Raw genomic sequence first — 18,077 nt, 5'->3', positions numbered from 1 at the left:
GGGAAACATAGTTCTGGCCAGTGCAACTCTTTTTAAGTCTTGTAACAAAGCTTCTGTTAGGCTCGAGCTGCAGTTTGCTTTAACAAATGAACAGCAGATGTTCCTGATAAAGGAAAGTGGACATGATACATTGTTAAGCTCCTTCTGAGACTTTAAACACACACAAACCATATCTCAAGAATAGTTTATCCCTTTTAAAAGCTTGCTTCTAAAACAGAGAACTTGCCTGGCAAGGTTAAACATGAAAATGTTAAATATTTGGAGACTTAGCTATGACCTTGCAAACAAAGCGAAAAACCTACCTCTTCTACAGAGCAGTCTAGAATTCACAGTTGTGTCATTAAAGCAAAAATGGAATACAGAGTAGAAGCAAACATGCTCACTTCAAAGCAGTACCTACTGTACGTACAAGAAAAAACAGTGGTCTTTCTGTAAACCTTGGATGTGTTTTATTTTTCTACTTTGCACTCATCCATGCCAAATGGCATTTGATACTTTATAGTCCGAACGCCAAACACAAGATCCTTCTACAGATGGCACCCCAAAAATTTTAGTTTTGACTCTTGAAAAGTAGTTCTGCATAATCTATTTATTCAGTATCACACTATTCACCCCCTTTTTGCAGATTGCAAAGGTTCTGAACACTACACATACTGCCACAGGTCTTTAGGGGAATCAGTTTTTATGGTGCTCAGCAGGGAAGAATTTATGACCTATCCATGGAAGACATGGTCTGCTAACTGAAAAGCAGACAGCAGCTGCACATAATTTCTTCTTCAATCTTCTACATTTAATCTTTTTTTTTTTTTAATTCAGTGTCAAGATTTCCCAGAGGTGCACAGTGTATTGGCTTTGTGCTCAGTCACCAGAGTATAGCTGTTTGAAAAAAGCATTGCTATCCCAGGTACCATAACCTCAACAAGTGCATTTGTCTTGTATTTTTTTCTGAAGGACTCAAATAGGATTTCAGAATAGCACTGGGTGTCAATCTGCCTTGAGTTTATCTAAGTTCAAACACCAGTCCCAATTTATGCAGCTCTTAAGAGAATGTTTAAGCCCTATTTATGTCTTTTGGAATTAATCACATGTACAGGTGTTTTTCCTAAATTAGATTTCATTTCATTTAAAGAATAATTTTAATTGTATAGCTTTTAAAGTAACATTGTTACAGGAGTCTTCAAACAGCCATGAAATAACCTGAGACATGACTCAACTGAAATACAGAACACTGTCAATCTTTCCTGTACAGAGGACATGAAGGGAGCACACTGCATAGAGAAACACATCTGTGGAGCTGGGATGTCAATCACCAACTGAATCAGGGGCTAGAAACATCTGTTACACCAATGGGGGCATTTTCACACAGCTGTTGCTCTCTCAGACTGGCAGAGCTTTTCTGATGCAGCTTTCATAAATCATTCTACCAGCAGCAACATCTGCCTTTTTACTCTCCCCACGCTGTAGCCAGCTGACCTGTAGCCATTAGGTGCGTGACAAGAGTTTTATGCAAACCACCCATAGAGTTCACCTGGACCTTTTCTTCTGCAAGTACAAGTTTTCTGAACTTAATATGAGATTATAGACTGAATCTCTGTCCGTCTTTAGATCTTTTTTATATTTGTATGTAGTCATTGTCTGATTTTTCCCATTTTTAAAAAGCCTTCCTCTAGGCTGCCAATTCAAAAGCAGATGCCTTAAACCTTGGATAAAGTCTAGGAGAAAGCTTAGGTTATTTCCTCCCATTTATTCCACCATGTGCAACTTACTGTTATGCCTTAAATAATTAAGATTTCTGCACAAAATCCTATTGCAAAACATCAACTGCTTATTAGCAACGGTCAATAATTCTTTTATCCTGTAGTAATCTGTGAAATTGATAAGCTTTCCTAGCTTCACACATAGACTTTTTAATAACAGCAGAGGTGACTCAGACAGTACGGCGTACAAATGGCTGTGTTTAACATAAAAATAAAAACCAAGGGCTGAGCAACAACAGTTTAAAAGGAAAACCCTCAAAACACTAACTGAAATACTAAGTATAAATTGCTGTGATCATAAATTTCTAGTTCAACAGTTCAGGATAAATATTTGTAGACATGCTGAGTTCAAGAGAAAGTTTGTGGGCTCACCTCTTCTTTCTAATGCTTTCTCTCAAAACTAAAATTGCTGTGATGTTGGTAAGAGAAACACACGTGCACTCAAAAGTAGCTGTTTAGGTTGTGGAAAAAGTGCTTACTCTGCGTATGCTTTCAATAGAGCTCCACTTAACTGCACTCGCTGTCATTCTACTGAGAGGTCTGAACAAATCCAACATCGTGTTTTCCATTAAACCTATGGGTGTGCCATGGTCTCCCAGGCAGACAAACCTTCTGTTCATTTGCATATTCCAACAAACCAGCTTTGAGTCAAGGCTCTGAAGACCCAGTTGTGGCATTGTGAAAGTGATGCTCTTAATCCAACAGCAGGCACTTAGATAGCTGTGATATTTGCACCTATTGCACATCTTGACTTCCTCTTCCAAAATCAGAATTTCTTTGTCTGCCAAAAGGATAGGTTCATGTCTAGGATACTGGATGGGAATTGAACCTCTGGAAGACAGACATTCAGCTCTGAATCCATGCATGTATCTCTGTATTTCTGTGTCACCTTGCACAAGACAATAAATCTCACCCTGCCTTTGTACCCCACATAAATGTCAAGGGGGTAACAGTGATTATTTCCTCTGTTGTTTTAGCTAGAAAGGCCACCAGGGAAGGATCCAACTCTACTCTGGCCTGTGTATGTGTTAAATACTGCAGATAAACACTATGACTCCAGTTGAATTAGACTATTTAAGTGGTACCGTGAAATAAGCAGAAATCAATAACATTTGCCATAGTTCTTTAATCCGTATTTCCAAGATTTTATCATAATTTTTCTTCCAGTGCCTTGGCTTTGAGCATAACTTTGTTTTGAAATATTTATATTTTCCTCCCTGCAGAGACAAATTGCTGAGTTATTCTTCTATAAAGGAGCACCAGAATTTATATAGACAGAAATAATCAAGCTGAAGTATATTGAACTCTTGTTCCAGAGAGTTCACAGAACAGAAAAATTCTTTATTCACTGTTTGCCATTACAAGAGTGTGATATAAATGAGTTAGGTTTCTGATACAAGTTAGATTTCATACTACCATATGTGTGCAGGTGCTTTTACAAACCTTTTACAAAACAGTGTGCATTGCATTAATATTCTAAGCTTTGCAAAACCAATTTAAATAATACATACACCATAACTAGAGGTTTGATTTTGTATTATGGGAAATACTGAAAAAATGGCAGACTCTCAAACCACACAGTTATGATTTGACTCTACAATGCAGCTGGAGGAAAATTATCATTCTCCTTCAATGTGAGTTGAGAGAGCACAGAGCTGGATGAAGTAAGCTCAGTAGGCCATTGCCAAAAGGCAAATAACCATGAGCAGAATTATTTAATTTGTCAGTCTTTGCGTCTCCTTTTTCTTTGGGCTCCCTGTGCTGATTGTTGACATCTTTAAATGAAAAGTTGCACTTGGAATACAGCAAGACTTTTAATTAGTGTTTTAGTAAGCTCAGCTGTGGTATTTATAATAAATAATATATTCCATAGAGTAACATTTACAACAGTATTTTTAAAAATATGCAGAAAAGCAAGGAAAATTCAGAAAAAGATAAAATAACTTATTTTTCCATTTTGTCTCATTCTTCAAATGAATTACAAAGGTCTCCATCTAAGCAATAAAAACAATGCAAAGCTGACTTTGAATTTGTACCAGTTTTAGCCACAGCGTTTTCAGAAGACAAAGATTGCTTTGTTCTATCTGGCTTTACAACAATGGTTTACAACAATGCACTGACTTAAAGAGAATAAAGCTATCTTCACCATCAGAAAGCCTATAATTTTATTTTTTTTTAAACGAAAACTTCCAGGTTTTCACTCTGCCTATTCCTAAAACTCCTCTGAAAAAGAAAGGTGTAAAACCTTAGATAACCTCCAGAATCTCACTGCAACATATTCTTAATGTGGGATGGCTAGTCTAGAGACCAGGTTACTAACTTGTGAGTCAAAAAACATGATTTAATTCCTAACCTATAGCCTGGTTGTTAGCTTTCCTAGAAGAATAAAGTCAGCATATTTAGGAAGGTAATTCAAAGCCCTTGAGCTGGACTAGTCACCCCAGGGACGACCAGTGAGTGAAATGCCTTGATTTTCTGGCTCCAACCAGTGCAGAGCTATGGCATGTAACCTCTGACAGCAAGAGGAGTAGCAGTGTCTCCCTCAGCAAGCACTAGACCAACATATTGACATCTCTCCTCTTCCAAAGCTTATTTCCCCAACATAAGAGAAGAACACAGAGATGTGTATTCACATGGGGTGTTGAATTATGAACTGGGATGACTGTTGGCTTAAGAATCATGAGGAAGGCAGGTTTGTCCCCAGACACTAAACAGTGAACTCTGAAAGCTTAGGTAGAAAAATGGACGCTGTTTCAGGCCCCTGCTGGAGATCCAGTAACCTCTAGTATCAAGATAATGTCTTACAGACTGAACATTAAATACTGAACCGGAAACCTATAGAAGAACAATCAGGCCTTGCCTACTTTTGCTCCTGACTGTATCTTCTTTTGGGATCCAGACCCTGGTTCATTGTTTGCCATGTCTGGGCGTATCAGAGGACCCTGTCAGAGCACATGGCAGTGCCTGCTGGGAGCAGACCCTGCAGGACTGTGGCCAGCTGGTGATGGCACAGCCGTGCATGGCTCCCCTTCGGCTCCTGGCTCATGCTCCTTTGGGGAGCAGCCAGCCCTTGCTGCTCCCTGTCAGACAGATGGGTTTCTCCCCCTCATGAATGGGTTGAATTCACAGCAATGCAATTTTCTGTTCAGTGTGCATTTAGATACTGGGGAGTCCAAATTTTACATGGAAAAATATTATGTTGTCTGGTTTTGCCCAGTAGGTTTCCAAACTTCATACTATATCCATGAGTGAACAGAGCCAAGTAACGTATCAAAAGCAGAAATTTCTAGCTTTGGAGTCTAGGTGCTAGAGTGAGCGTGGGCTGAGCAAAACCACAATGAGTAATGATGTGTTTTGATTATAAACCTTCTCCACATGTGGCCTTCTGCAAAGATTCTGAATGCTTGCTGTCTATTAATGACTACTCTCTTGTCCCACAGGGACAAAGCAGAATTATATCAAAATGTGACCTGGCGTCATTTGGTGCAAATACTCGAGGACACTTTTACAGACAGTCAAACGCATACTTTGCTATTTTGTGTGGGGTTCTCATTGCTACATATGGTGCTGAACCCTTCCCTAACCTTTCTGGTTTTATCAGTCAGATGCAGGTAAGGGGCTTGAAGTTCAAAACTTGTTTATGATGGCAGAAAGCAAATATATTGCTAGTTAGCCAAATGCACATCTGATAATAAGCACTCTATCCCACCTTTAGGGTGAGGTTGAAAAGCAAAATTTAAAGCTTTCCAGGTAGAGACATATTTCTGGAAGAAAAAAAATCAACCAAAATATTTTTCCTCTCTTTTCATATCTGTCACACCACTATAGGCTATTGCAGCACAAGGAAAGGAAGGTCAACTACTCTCAGTTCTGTTACAGTTACTAGACCTTTTTTAACTTTTAAATCTAATATAACTGTGATAAGAGTCAAATGCACAATTCCCCAAAAAATCAAGTTTAAAACATCATAATGCTAAGTTTCTGCCATGTTTCATGTACTACTAAGAACGTTTATTTAAATAAGAAAGCACAATGCTACATGATGAGTTTTATTGCCAGTGGAATCAGCCACAACAAAGACTTATGCACTGACCCAGAGGAGCAAGGGAGACTAGTCTGGAAAAGATGATGATATTTTTCAAATTAAAAGCAGAACTGAAATACTTAATAAGACATTGTTGAAATTTGAGAGATTCATGATTAACCATCATGGGACAGAAAACCCACGAAGAATTATAGACTGGTTCTACTCTGACCTACACAGATTCAATCTCTGGGCAAATCTTTGTTCAGCTGTTTAGGATATGCTGATTAGCTGTTTTTCTCCTTGGAAATAGTCAGATTTTCTTCTATTCCTTTTTCAGATACTTGCATATTATCAAACCTAAACAGTGGCCTTTGTAATTAGTCATGGTATTTAGTCCATCATTATTTTTGTAAAAGACTGAACCTCTTTTACACCACAATATGAATATTTTATTTCTCCTTTTCCTCAGCAAATTTGTAAAAACATAATTTAGGAATTTTTTTTCTGATTTCTGCTTAATGACTATAGAAAAATAGCAAGTCCAGAAATCCCTGCTAATGAAGTAAATTTTCTCAAAATCAACCCTAGGGACATCCCTATGGATAAATTCTTAAATAGATACTCTTTTCCTCTTTAGCTGACACAGAGCCATGCTTTAAAACAAAACATTACACTAGTAGGGGATCACAAAAAAGATACCTACAATAAACGTGTCAGAATGAACAGTTTGTTGGTTCCCCCAAAGTAAACTGGGGGCAGGTAGATGCAATTAAATCACACCGATTTTTATTGTCAGCTTTGTCATTTTGGTTTTTTAATTGCTTCCACCTCAAAATCCAAAATATTTAGAAACACATTAAAGAAAAAGTAAAGAAAGAAATAAAGTGGTGACCAAGAGCTGTTGAGGCCCTCCCCCTGCCATGTGGTCCTGGGAGAGGGGCCCTGAGGGGAGGCACGGTGTTTCCCTGCCCCTGCTCAGCCTCGTTCCCCACTGGTTGTTTTGTGTTCCCCTGCGCGGGCAGGGACCCTCGGGTCCCGTGATTGAGCAGTTCCTCGGCAGATCCCGGCCATGCAGCTGGGGAAATAAACATCTCTGAAACATCTATCAAGAATCAGACCATATATCTCTCTTCCACGGGCCTCGTTGTTTGATATATCATGTTGCAGTATCCGCGCTGTAACAAAGAGCAGCACAAATATGTGGTCTGGCTTCAGCTAAAACAATGTTGGTTTGGGTAGGCACTACACAAAATAATAGAAGATTCTCTTTAATCCCATATGTACATTAGTTGTAGTGTTTGAAAAAACTTCTATTATTATTGCCATCACAATTATTAGATTGTTTTTGATATTCCTTTAATTACAGCAGTTCCTACCACAACAACCAAAAATAGGGAGCCAATCTTTCTGGCACTGCATGGAGCAGAACTCCTGTCCCCAGCTGGTTGTAGCTAAGCAATTAGGTGGCAAAGGAGACAGAAAGCAAATAGAACAAGGAATGTGATAGGATCAAATAGCACATTTCTTCAACAGTTTGGAGGTGGGTGGGTTACTGAACACAGGCTCAATTATACAAAAGAGTAAAACCAACCCGGAGAAGCTAACAGGGATGTGTACGTTCAGTGCTCCCCAGTCATGGCCTCTTTCCTGCATAGAAATTTTGTCTGGGTGGAATTTGAGGATATTCAGCATTGTCTAGGATTTCTGAACATCTGGCAGATTGAAAAAAAACTCTGCAAAAAGTCTGACCAAACTTTGCTGCCAAACATCCAGAAATATTGGCTGTTGCCTCAGCGCGTGCACAGATCAGTTGCAGGGGATGGTGTATTAGGTCCAGCACTTTTGAGCATCATCACATGCTCTGCACACAGGCTACACAAGGAATGCCTAAATGCTTCTTCCAGGAAAATCCTGAGTATAATTATGATGGCCACAGGTGACAGGGAAACAGGTATGAAAGGAGTTTATGAGAGACAGAAGTGGAGCTCACGGGCCACCAGTCCTGCCTAAAACCTAGACATTTCTTGAGCAGCAACTCGAATATCTACAGTTTTTTCTGAAGGATGTAACTTTTGCAAGACAGGAAAGATGGGTGTCAACACATGGGTGCTTGTGTCAGTTGATGAAAGGAAGTGTGTTTGAATAATTCTGGGTGTAGATGACACTGTGTGGGGAAATAATTTTGACTGAATCTCACCTTAACCACTTCTCAGCAGAGCAGCAACTTCCACTTTGGCCTTGTGTAAAGCTGACAGTGTTTCTATATGCCAATATAGGGTTACACAGTAAAATAAACCCAAATAAAACGATGCATGCATTACTCATGAGAACACATATGTGGCAAGTGAATATGGTGGGAGGTCAATTACACCGAGGAAGAAGACACAGCAGTAGAAGATCCAAACAGAAAATAGTGTGCAATAAGCTGTTCACAGCCACCCTTTGTATTTATTTTTGTGTTTGTGGGGTTTTTATTTTTATTTCAGCTGTCTATACCTCAACGTCTGTCTGATACAAAATGTCTCAGTAACTTCTCAGTGCACCACATTTTTCCGAAGAATGCTCCAGTGGTACGTGGAAAGGAACATCAAATAAAATCTACAGTTAAATCAAGAACTTTTTCAATTCTTTCCCCCTCAAAACATGCCTCAGTGTTTCATATCAGGTTTCTGGGAGTATCACAGTATCACAGATCAGCACAAGTCCTCTCACAGCACTCACTTCCATCAGACAATTGTCTCCCATGAAAACATGGGTTTTTCCTGAATTTCTTCCTTATATGGCTGAGAAGAGGCAGCCCTCCAGAAAGTTCAGATCCAAAGCCACTGGCAGCTTCATGCAGTTAGCTGCCCAGTACATTTTGTAACAGCAAACATCTCATGCCAACAGCAAAGGAAGTTGTGCCATGTCATCATCCTCTGTCATTACATGGGCTTCTCTCAGATCCTGCCTCTGAAATCCAGGCATGTGGTGTAATTAGGGCATACTTCTGGAGTACCTGCTGACTGAGGGTTGGAAATGGCACACACACTGCTGCCTTGAGTCCAAACCTAAGGGAAGATACCAAAGGTTTTGCCATGCACAGCTTATGATATGCATGTAAAACATGCCATATTTAAATAGGTTAAAAAATTAGTTTTTCCTTTAGCAGGTAGTTGAAAGGATTTATAAATACTGTGGGAGCGTTTCCCTTTAACACAGTCTTCATTCTTGCAATGCTTCCCTGTTCTTTACCTCTTAACACACTGCATAAATGGGTCTCCTCTCTATCCCAGAATAGACAGCAGAATCACTGCTGATCTTCCCATTGCCTCTTGTTCCTCACTGCATGATCCCAATTCATTTTCTCAGGCATGTTGTTCCAAACAGTACCGGTGCAACCACCAGCAGCAAAAGCAACTCAAATTGATGCACATCATTGGACTTATTCAAACAGATGCAACAGCAGGGTGGTAGAAGGACAGCCAGAAAGCACATTAAAATGGGCAGGATTTGTCATTGACCTGGCTTGCCTTAAAATTTACCATCCAGCTCCCTTACCTGGAGGCTGGTGGAAGGGGAAGGGCAGAATAGTAACTACTCAATGGGGCACCAAACTGAATTTAGCACCCCAACACCTACTCAAACCATGAGCTACATGAAATCTAGCTCCCTGGGATTAGAATACTAGACTAGATTTAGTAGTTTGACATCTTAGTTCTGGCAATGGACCACATATGATGGCTCACATGAAGCAGAAAACCACCCATACTGCACTGTTGCCAACAGTGCAATGCTTTATCCAGGAAGGAAAATTCTTTCCTGACCCCTAGGCAACAGGTCTGGGGCCTGTAAAACATTTGGCTGTTCCTCTCAAGCAGGGCTGTAACACAAATATTTTTTTAAGCTCATAAAATTAATGACCATCAATACTACCCTCAAAAATTATGCATGCACAAACAAGGCAGGTTAAGTGTTTGCTGCAATGAAATGCACAGTTTAACATCCAGTGTTCAATACAACAGAGAAAGAAGTAGCTTAAAACAAAGCCTAGTAACATTTTGGCTTGCTCCCCTTTTCCAGGAGTGTCTTAAAGGTTCTGACAGATGAGCTAAAATGCCTTAACACAAGGCACGAGATTACTGCCTTGAGCTGTTCACCTCACACACGATGTGCAGCTGAAGAACAGCACATCAGTCAAGTCCTAACAAGTTGAGAACATACAACGCAATTTCACAATTATCTGGGATGGTTTTCCTAAAAATCACCTCAGCGATTTATTGATGAACAACTGCAATGTCCGTCCAGCAGATGTTTGGGGAGTAACTAGCGAAGGTAACCTTGCCTTTGCCTTACTAAGTGTTTCCACTCTGTGTTCCAAACCAAAATCATGCTCATACTCTTGAAAGATGATGATTTAACTTTCTGTGCTGAGGTGCCACTGGAAAACTGAGATCTGCAGTCAGATATAAATAAAATTCCTGAGATTTTAGTAAGAAGATCAGGGCGGTAGTTTAAGGAACAGGAAAATTTAAAAATTCCCATTAAAGGAAGCGCCAGTTTCTTTCTACCTTAAATTTCTTACATTTATGGGCTATTTCTCAATTTCTGCACTCTCTTTGATCTTGAATTGCCATTTCACACAACTTATCTAATTATGCTGCTGGAAAAAAACCAAGTTTAATTCTGGGGCCCTCTCTTCCTTGTTCACTTAATGAGAATACAGGATCATCACAATGTCAGATTTATATCCTGTCTTGGATTCTAAAAATGTTTGCTCTTTCTGATAAGATCAATTACACTGCAAAGAAACTCTTTGAAGAAAAGCTCCTGTCTAGCCATTTAAAAAACTTTTTATTTTTCTTTATCCTGAGTCTGGTTTAATATTTATACTCCAACAAAATATCATAACATCTGTAGCCTATTTTCCAGGATAGACAAACCTAAGTATGTTGAGTAGCTTCTATTACTAAATCTTAATAAATTGTTTTTGTTAAGATTGTCCTCCTGAACCTGTTTTTCTGAACAGGTCAACTGTCCTTCTGAACCTCTGAAACATTAACGTGGCAGAAGAAGAAACATTGTATTACCCAGCTGAAGATGGAGCCAGATGGTAAAAGCTCTGCAGGCTGCTGCAGCTGTTCAGCAACAGTAACTTTCAAACTGAGCTGTTGTACTCCCCCTCATTTTGCCCATGTTGCCAGAGTAGAGCACAAACAAAATGCTAATTCTGTCACCCCCACTTCAAGGACGGGAAATTAAAGGTTTTGGCCGCACTCATATACCGAACTGCCAGAAGAGATACTTAGATTTTTCATCAAGTAAGTCTAACCCAGGACTTCAATCAAAGTTTTGTTCCTTCAAGGAAATTAAACTTGACAGTTTAATTAGTATTGAATTTGTGTATGTTTTCCAAGCTACTAAAAAACCCCTCAGACTTCACCCTTCCAGTCTTCAAAGGGCCTTTAAAAAGGGGATAGGTATCCTGGAAAATTAACACTTTAAAACCAGATATAAAAAAAAAATGCAAAGCAGTGATGGCACTCTAGCTTGTAGGTCATTATATTTTACGATTGTTTCCATTTGACTTAATAATAAAAACTCTGCAGAGTGCAATAAAAACTGGAAATATCCCACTTGAGCTTTTAATTAGGAAACATGAGAACTATAAAACCAAATCTTAGCACATGCTTCAACTTTGATTTCACTGAACTGTTATTGCAGTGTAGCATGGAAGAACCAGTTGGAATTAGAACAGCATTGTACACAGGTGTCACATGGAGAAAGTAGAGACGTGCTGCCATTTTCCTACTGTGTTTGCAACAAGGTGAAATAATGAGGGGAAAAATGAGAGAAAAAAAGATACAGAGTAAGAACAGGAATGCTCTGGGACTGGCCAGTGTCATACACAGAAAGAGTTTCTGAGTGGTGCCTTAAAATCACCTAAAAGTAAGCAATTTTTTAAAAAAATTTTTTGAAGGTTTAGGAAAAAACTGTTCTTTGGTTTTACATTGAAATTTGCTTTCTATTAAAAATGCCAAGTTTTCTTCAAAAAGTCAAATCTAAAACCTACTTCTGAGTTTTTCTTTAATACTACAAAATTAATATACTCCAAAACCTGTTTTCCTACACAGTTCCTGTTGAAAAATCCCAGTTCCTGGCCTGCTCTTACATAAACAAATAAGATAAATATCAGATGCCCTCTACCGGCCCTGTGTTTAAGTTAGAGTTTCAGAAGTTATGAATTTCCCAAATTCCTTCTAGCCCTTGCTTTTGTTACAGTAGAGTTGCAGTTTCCTGCCTCCGTCAGATGAGTCCCACCACTTCAAAGATTAAAAGTGCGGTCAGTTTGATGGTGCAGCTGTCAGCGTGCAATCAGAGCGTGACAGGAACCAAAGGAAGCTGAAAGGACTGCAAGGGAAAGCTAACAGCTCCAGCAAAAAGAACTGGTTTAAGGGAGGATAAAGGAAGATAGCTAGAACAAGGATGAGCACACACCAGGATTGACACATGAAAGAAATACAGATGCCAGGAAGTACAATTCAATATCCCAAAAATGAGAAAAGGGGAGAACAGGGAACACACACCCCACTTACACACCCTTTTAAACCCTTCAAGTTAACAAGTTTTCCTGAAAAAATCAATCTTTCCTCTGAAAATGCTCTTTTTCCTTTCAAGTTAGGAACATGTCTGGCAGGTGGTGCAGATACAGAACTATCCCAACACTCATTGCAGATTCCTACCTTGAGTGCTAGGAAGGATATGCTGCAGCAAGGTTAGATTTGTGTCACACACAAAGCTTCATGAACGGGCAGATATTTGGGATGCAGGGATATGAATGTGCTGTAGGAGAATATGTAGAATTGCAGCAGGGGAACATACTGACTAGAGACAGCCCTTGAAGCAGTTTCTCACTGATAATAGCCTCAGTTCCTGGCATGCTCAACAAGGTTATACTTTGCAATGCTCAGGTGTTGCTGTTGCACTCTCCTCTACACAGAAGCAGACCTGCAACGCTCCTGCCTCCCCAGGAGGGTAAACACCGATGTATTCTTCTTGAGTAAAGGTCCTGTGTTGCAGAGGCAACTTCACTACCTTTGCAGCCCCCGGTCAGCTTCAGGAAAGGGCAAAACCCAAAGGAGAAGCCCTCCATTGTCTGTTTCTTACCTTCCCCTCAAACCTCGCCGTGGCTCCCAGCTGCACTCGGATATTCCGAGGAGGAAGAGTAAATGCTGGTGCTTCAACGGGGACAGGGGGGCTGAGTGTCAGGGAGGTTTTGGAGACTCGGGTAGATGTCACCAGTTTCACATCCCCCATGATGTGGACTGCAAAAGAGAAACAACTGGTGATATAGAAGTTATGATGTTTAATTACTTTTATGACAGAACCAGCTAAGAATCAGACCAGGAGCAGACGCTCTGTATGTGTGCTGTACTTGTATACACAGCAGGATCGTCAGCCTAAGGTGACAGGTGCTATTTTCTGGGAGGGGAACTGACACTCAGGAATGGTGCCTGTGCCCACGGTTGTGGTCAGGGTCACCATCTTGAGGTGAACTCAGTTTGAACTCTCAAGTCCCAGGCCAGAGCCTTAACCAAAAAGTCGTCCTTTACAACTGCATTAAAAGGTAATAACTTACTTCAGGAGGATATTTTCATAACATGACTTTGATTTTCCTGGCCTGGAATACAACAAAATCAATAAGTCTCAAAAGTGAGCCAGCATCAAACAAGTACTTATGAAATAAAGAGCCTCTGTTTGCACTGGATTTAAGTTGCAAGCGGGAATTTGGAAAATCTGATTTTTCATACCAAGCTTTCAAGATCTTAAGAAATACCTGGATAACTCCCTGCAAAGTACTGCTAGTACAGAGCAAATGCTTTTGCAGAAATTCAGTCTTTATTTTACTGCAAACCCTTCTTACAGCACACAGACTAGTAAAATGGTATGGAAACCCAATTTCATAATGCTACAAGAACGGCATTTCAGAGACCTCTTTGCGGATATCTGCTAGAAGAAATTATTATGCTGAACAGTTCACAGCTCCCAATAAAAAGCAAAAATTATTGTATTTTTTAAAAGTAAAATTTTATGGTTTTCTGGAAAAAAATATGCCAGTAGTAATTCCTTGAATTGTCTATGTAAATTAGAAGCCCCACTGTAAAATGCCTATTTAATAGACAAGTTTAACAAAGAAAAACCTGAGAAGTGGCTTGACCCACTAATAGGTCATGTTAAACCAATGAAAAACACTGGACTTCCAGTCTTAATCCTCTACCATACACATGACATGATAGACTATGCATTTATTCATCTGATTCTGATGGAAGTTGCAATGAGCAATATTTGAGTAAACATTGAAACTTCAATTTGAACAAGAGAAAAATCAATTAAAGTAAGGCCACATTATTTCTGACTGTATGAAGGATATTTTTTCTAGAACAGGCTGCAGTTATCTGGGGAGCAGAGGAACAGAAAACTCATTCGTTTCCAAACAGTACTTACACTCCAATGTCACATGAGGACCCAGAACTGAGAACATAGTTTTCCATAGAACATACCTGGCATGCTCCATAAACAAACAGAAACACCTTCTCTACATTTATCCAAAACAGTTTAAGAGGGAAGCTCCTCTCACAGAAGGCATTAGCCTAAAAGATACATATTTCATCTGAGTTTTTTCTCCCTCACAGCCAGCAGAGAGAAAGAGGCACCTCCAGAGGGTGTTTTGTTCTAAGGTGTGGGAGCCACAAAGCTTTCTGCTTTGCAGTGTGCACTTGTCAGGAACTATAGTTTAGAAAGCAAATCCTTCCAAGATATCAGATAAATTATGCACACAGATTTTTAATTAATGTTCGTAATCTCCTTCTTCATTCATAAGAATGCAGATGATGTGAACTTCAGATTTCTTCTGGCATAGTGCTCTGTTAGCATTTCTGTATATTGACATCAAAAAACCAAGAAAATCCTGTGGTGTTTCTAGAATTTGAATTGCTGAAACCAACACAGAAATGGAATAAAGATGATTTCCTTAACCATGATGTAAAGCTTCAAACTGAGAAATTCTGCCTTCATTTCCACAAGGCAAACTTGCAGCGTATGTCTGTATTGGCACCAGTTACTTGAGAGCATAAGTGTCCCTTCCCAGTATTAGTATCTCTTCAAAACACACACAGGAAAAAAATTGTCCTTTAAAGAATGATATGAAATCACAATATCATTTAAATAAGAAAGAAACTGGTTGTGTTTCCAAAGAGACGAGATGAAATCAAAGCCTTGCTTCACTTCCAACAAATGTTACTTAGTACCTGAAGGGACAAACAAAGAAAGTCTCTCACAGCTATAGTCACTTCAATAAACAACAATTTCCCTGAATAAGAGAAAGAACGATTTGTTCAATTAATTGTTCTTTCATTAAAGACAAGACTCCAAATTCAGTTCTCCACTCAGCTAAAACCACAATTTACCCCAGTGGACTTTCAATCAACTACACAGCTGTAAACTGCTGCATACTGAGTCCATATTTGCTAGCACATTTCTAAAACTTATTTTTCTTCACAGTTGAAGACCAAACTTTTCAAATAATCAGTCTTCAGCACTTCTTCCCACATGTCCTTCTCACCTGCTAAGATACACCTTTCCACAGCCTATAAATGCCAGTATTTGCAATGTCTCTCTAGCTTTGAAACTCTTAACTTGTTGAAACAAATCAGTCTGCCACTACAAACCTGCAGTAAAATTTTCAGATCACCAGTGGTGACAATAATGTGCTAGGTATAATGTAGATGGTATGAAAATCTTCTCTTGTCAGAAGGCACTATGATGCAATACGAACTAAATTGCAGTGAAGCTGCAATACAAACCATAAGAGGCCAGTAACAAAACATCTCCTTCCCCACACATCTGTATTGACTTTGCAGAGTGTTTATGAGACCAAAACAACATCAGAGAAAGCATATGCCACCTAAATGTTGTTTTAAAAACAATGTTGTCAGCATAATAAAATTGAAAACAGAACTAAACCCAGCAGCCAACATCCAGAATCCAATTCAAACAGTGTTCACCCATACAAAGAGCACTTCACTTTGGTCAGTGCCATTGCAATGGCTGAAAAGAGCAAGAGAGAAAATTTTATGTACTGCAGGTGCTCACAGCACTTCTGTAGGGACAAAATGCTCACGTGTCTGTACTTAGGTCCAAAGCACTGCTGTCACTGTCACAGGGTGACTGTGACATGGAAACCCACAGAAACCTGGGTATGGTGCAAGACCAAATTCACCAAGTACCTGAAACAGCCGCTGGCACGTGGCTGCAAAATAGACTATATTCAACATTCACTCATCCTCCAAGCATCACTGGGCTCAGGTATGCATTAGACAAACAGTCCTGTGGATAAAGTCCAACTCCAAGCTCTACACAAAATGAAATGAAAAAAAAAGAAAGAAGAAAGAAAGAAACAGTGTAGGAGGAAGTAGAAAGAAAAAAAAAAAGAAATCCTGAACAATTGAGCCATTGTTACTGGTCAGGTTACATTTCTATTGCAAAAATTATTGACAAATTGATGTGTAATATAGTGAGACTGTAAACCATAAAGAAACAGCTAGTCTTTTCCGTAAGAACATCTTGCAAAGATTTATGCTTTTTCTAAATAAAGGGCCCAAAAAGGATGGAATTTACAAATTAAATATTAGCTCAAATCAGCACAAGCAGTTTTCTAGCAACGTAAGTCTCTAATCATCCACATCTAGCAGTCTGACTTTAATTAACTATGGATGCTTCTAGTAAATAATTAGGAAGTATCCTTTTACAGCTTAGAGGATGTTTAACAATTCTGTTCCTAAACAAATAACTAATTCCATATTGTGCAGTCTGATATTACTAGAGAACTACCACGTCCAAATATTTTAAAGATTTAATGTCCCAGAGAACAAATCTTGTTCAAGCTTACAATTTGATAGACAGGAAGAAAGCACACACTTAAAAGCTATGGAATGTACCTGATTTCTTTCATTTAAGCAACTTTGTAGAATGAGAATATCCCTAAAATATTTTTCTTAGGTATTTCAAGCTTGCTGCTGAATAAGATTTCAAGGATGCTACATGACCTCCTAACATTTCATCTCACATGCTGTACACACCTAGACTATGGTCTTTAAACAAAACCAACTGTAACTGAAATTGCAATACAAACATTGTGGTATTAAACATAAAAGAAAACCACCATGCAAATGTTGGCCTGTAGAGAAGTGATGTGGTTAGACAGCCTTTCTAATCTGGATTTTTTTTTTTTAATTCTTAATCCTCTGTAAAAAGCACATAAACCCTTACAAATTCTCACAGTGTGCCCTCTAATCTTTCTAATACCAAAGCAGACTAATGTGTTTCAAGCATTTTCTACTGGGAACAAATCTCTGTCACTCAATACTCTGCTCCCAAAAATAAACCCAAGAAAGCAAACACTAAGAAATCTACCTCATACGTTTTCTTCTCCTACACTTATTTTATAAAAGTAAATACTTACCATCAGCTTCCTACATAACCATTTAATTATACCAATTTCCTTTCACCAAGTCCTTCCTCCGAGGCAGGAGAAAAATGAGTTGCAGAGACTGCATGTGTTGTGTGTGTATGAGAGAGCAAGCTCAGGCAAGTGAGAGGAAACCAGAGCTGCCAGCGGAAAAACCTTTATTTGACTTACTGATATTGCAACTCTACACTAAGCAGCACATTTTCACTTGGTCCAGCTATTCTGTTATTTTAGTCAGACTGGATTCAATAACCCCTGAACCATCTCTGAAGTCTGGATACAACCTTTTGAGTGCTTTAAAAATATGAGCTACAGGGACAGACAGCCCTGGGGTTGGAGCATTTGTCTGCTGTTTGGGAGTCCTGGTTGAATTCCCTGCTCCATAATAGGCTGCCTGCATGACCTCAGGCAAGTCACTAAGCCTCTCTTTTGCCAGGCTCCCCATTTGTAAAGTGGGGATTATTGTACTTCCTTACCACAAAGAAGTGCTGTGTGGATAACTATATTAGAGAGTGGGAGCCAGGCTACAGTAAAGGACCACATAAATAGAACAGCTAGAAAAAGGCACAAAATTACCATAAACTTACAGGAAGCTGGATCTCATTATACATTTCTTTTTTTATAAATCAGTTGGGGGGTGTGTTTTTTAAAAGCACATATTTTAAAACATTGGGTGCAGTTTATTCCTTTACACAGATCACTGAACTCAGACTTTTGCCAGGGACTAAGTGCTATCTATCATGCTTCAAAATTTTCAGTATTTAAATGAAGTTTTTTCTATTTTAAA

At 39.1% G+C, this 18,077-nt stretch overlaps 1 protein-coding gene across 1 annotated transcript in view; it reads right to left on the bottom strand.

The window, feature by feature from the left end:
- The window catches only part of MYLK (myosin light chain kinase), a 195,755-nt gene that overhangs the window by 127,487 nt on the left and 50,191 nt on the right, over window positions 1-18,077 (bottom strand). The window contains exon 2 of the mRNA XM_042041247.1: window positions 12,931-13,088. Coding sequence (XP_041897181.1) covers window positions 12,931-13,080 — 150 coding nt within the window. The 5' untranslated portion in view covers window positions 13,081-13,088. The remainder of the gene's footprint in view (window positions 1-12,930; window positions 13,089-18,077) is intronic.

Source organism: Corvus kubaryi, unplaced genomic scaffold (genome assembly GCF_017639235.1).
Source record: "Corvus kubaryi isolate FWS band 111438036 unplaced genomic scaffold, C.kubaryi_AGA036_p1.0 37396, whole genome shotgun sequence".
NCBI classification, from domain to species: domain Eukaryota; kingdom Metazoa; phylum Chordata; class Aves; order Passeriformes; family Corvidae; genus Corvus; species Corvus kubaryi.
Note: the sequence above shows the minus strand (reverse complement) of the source record. Positions and strands in the feature narration are given on the sequence as shown.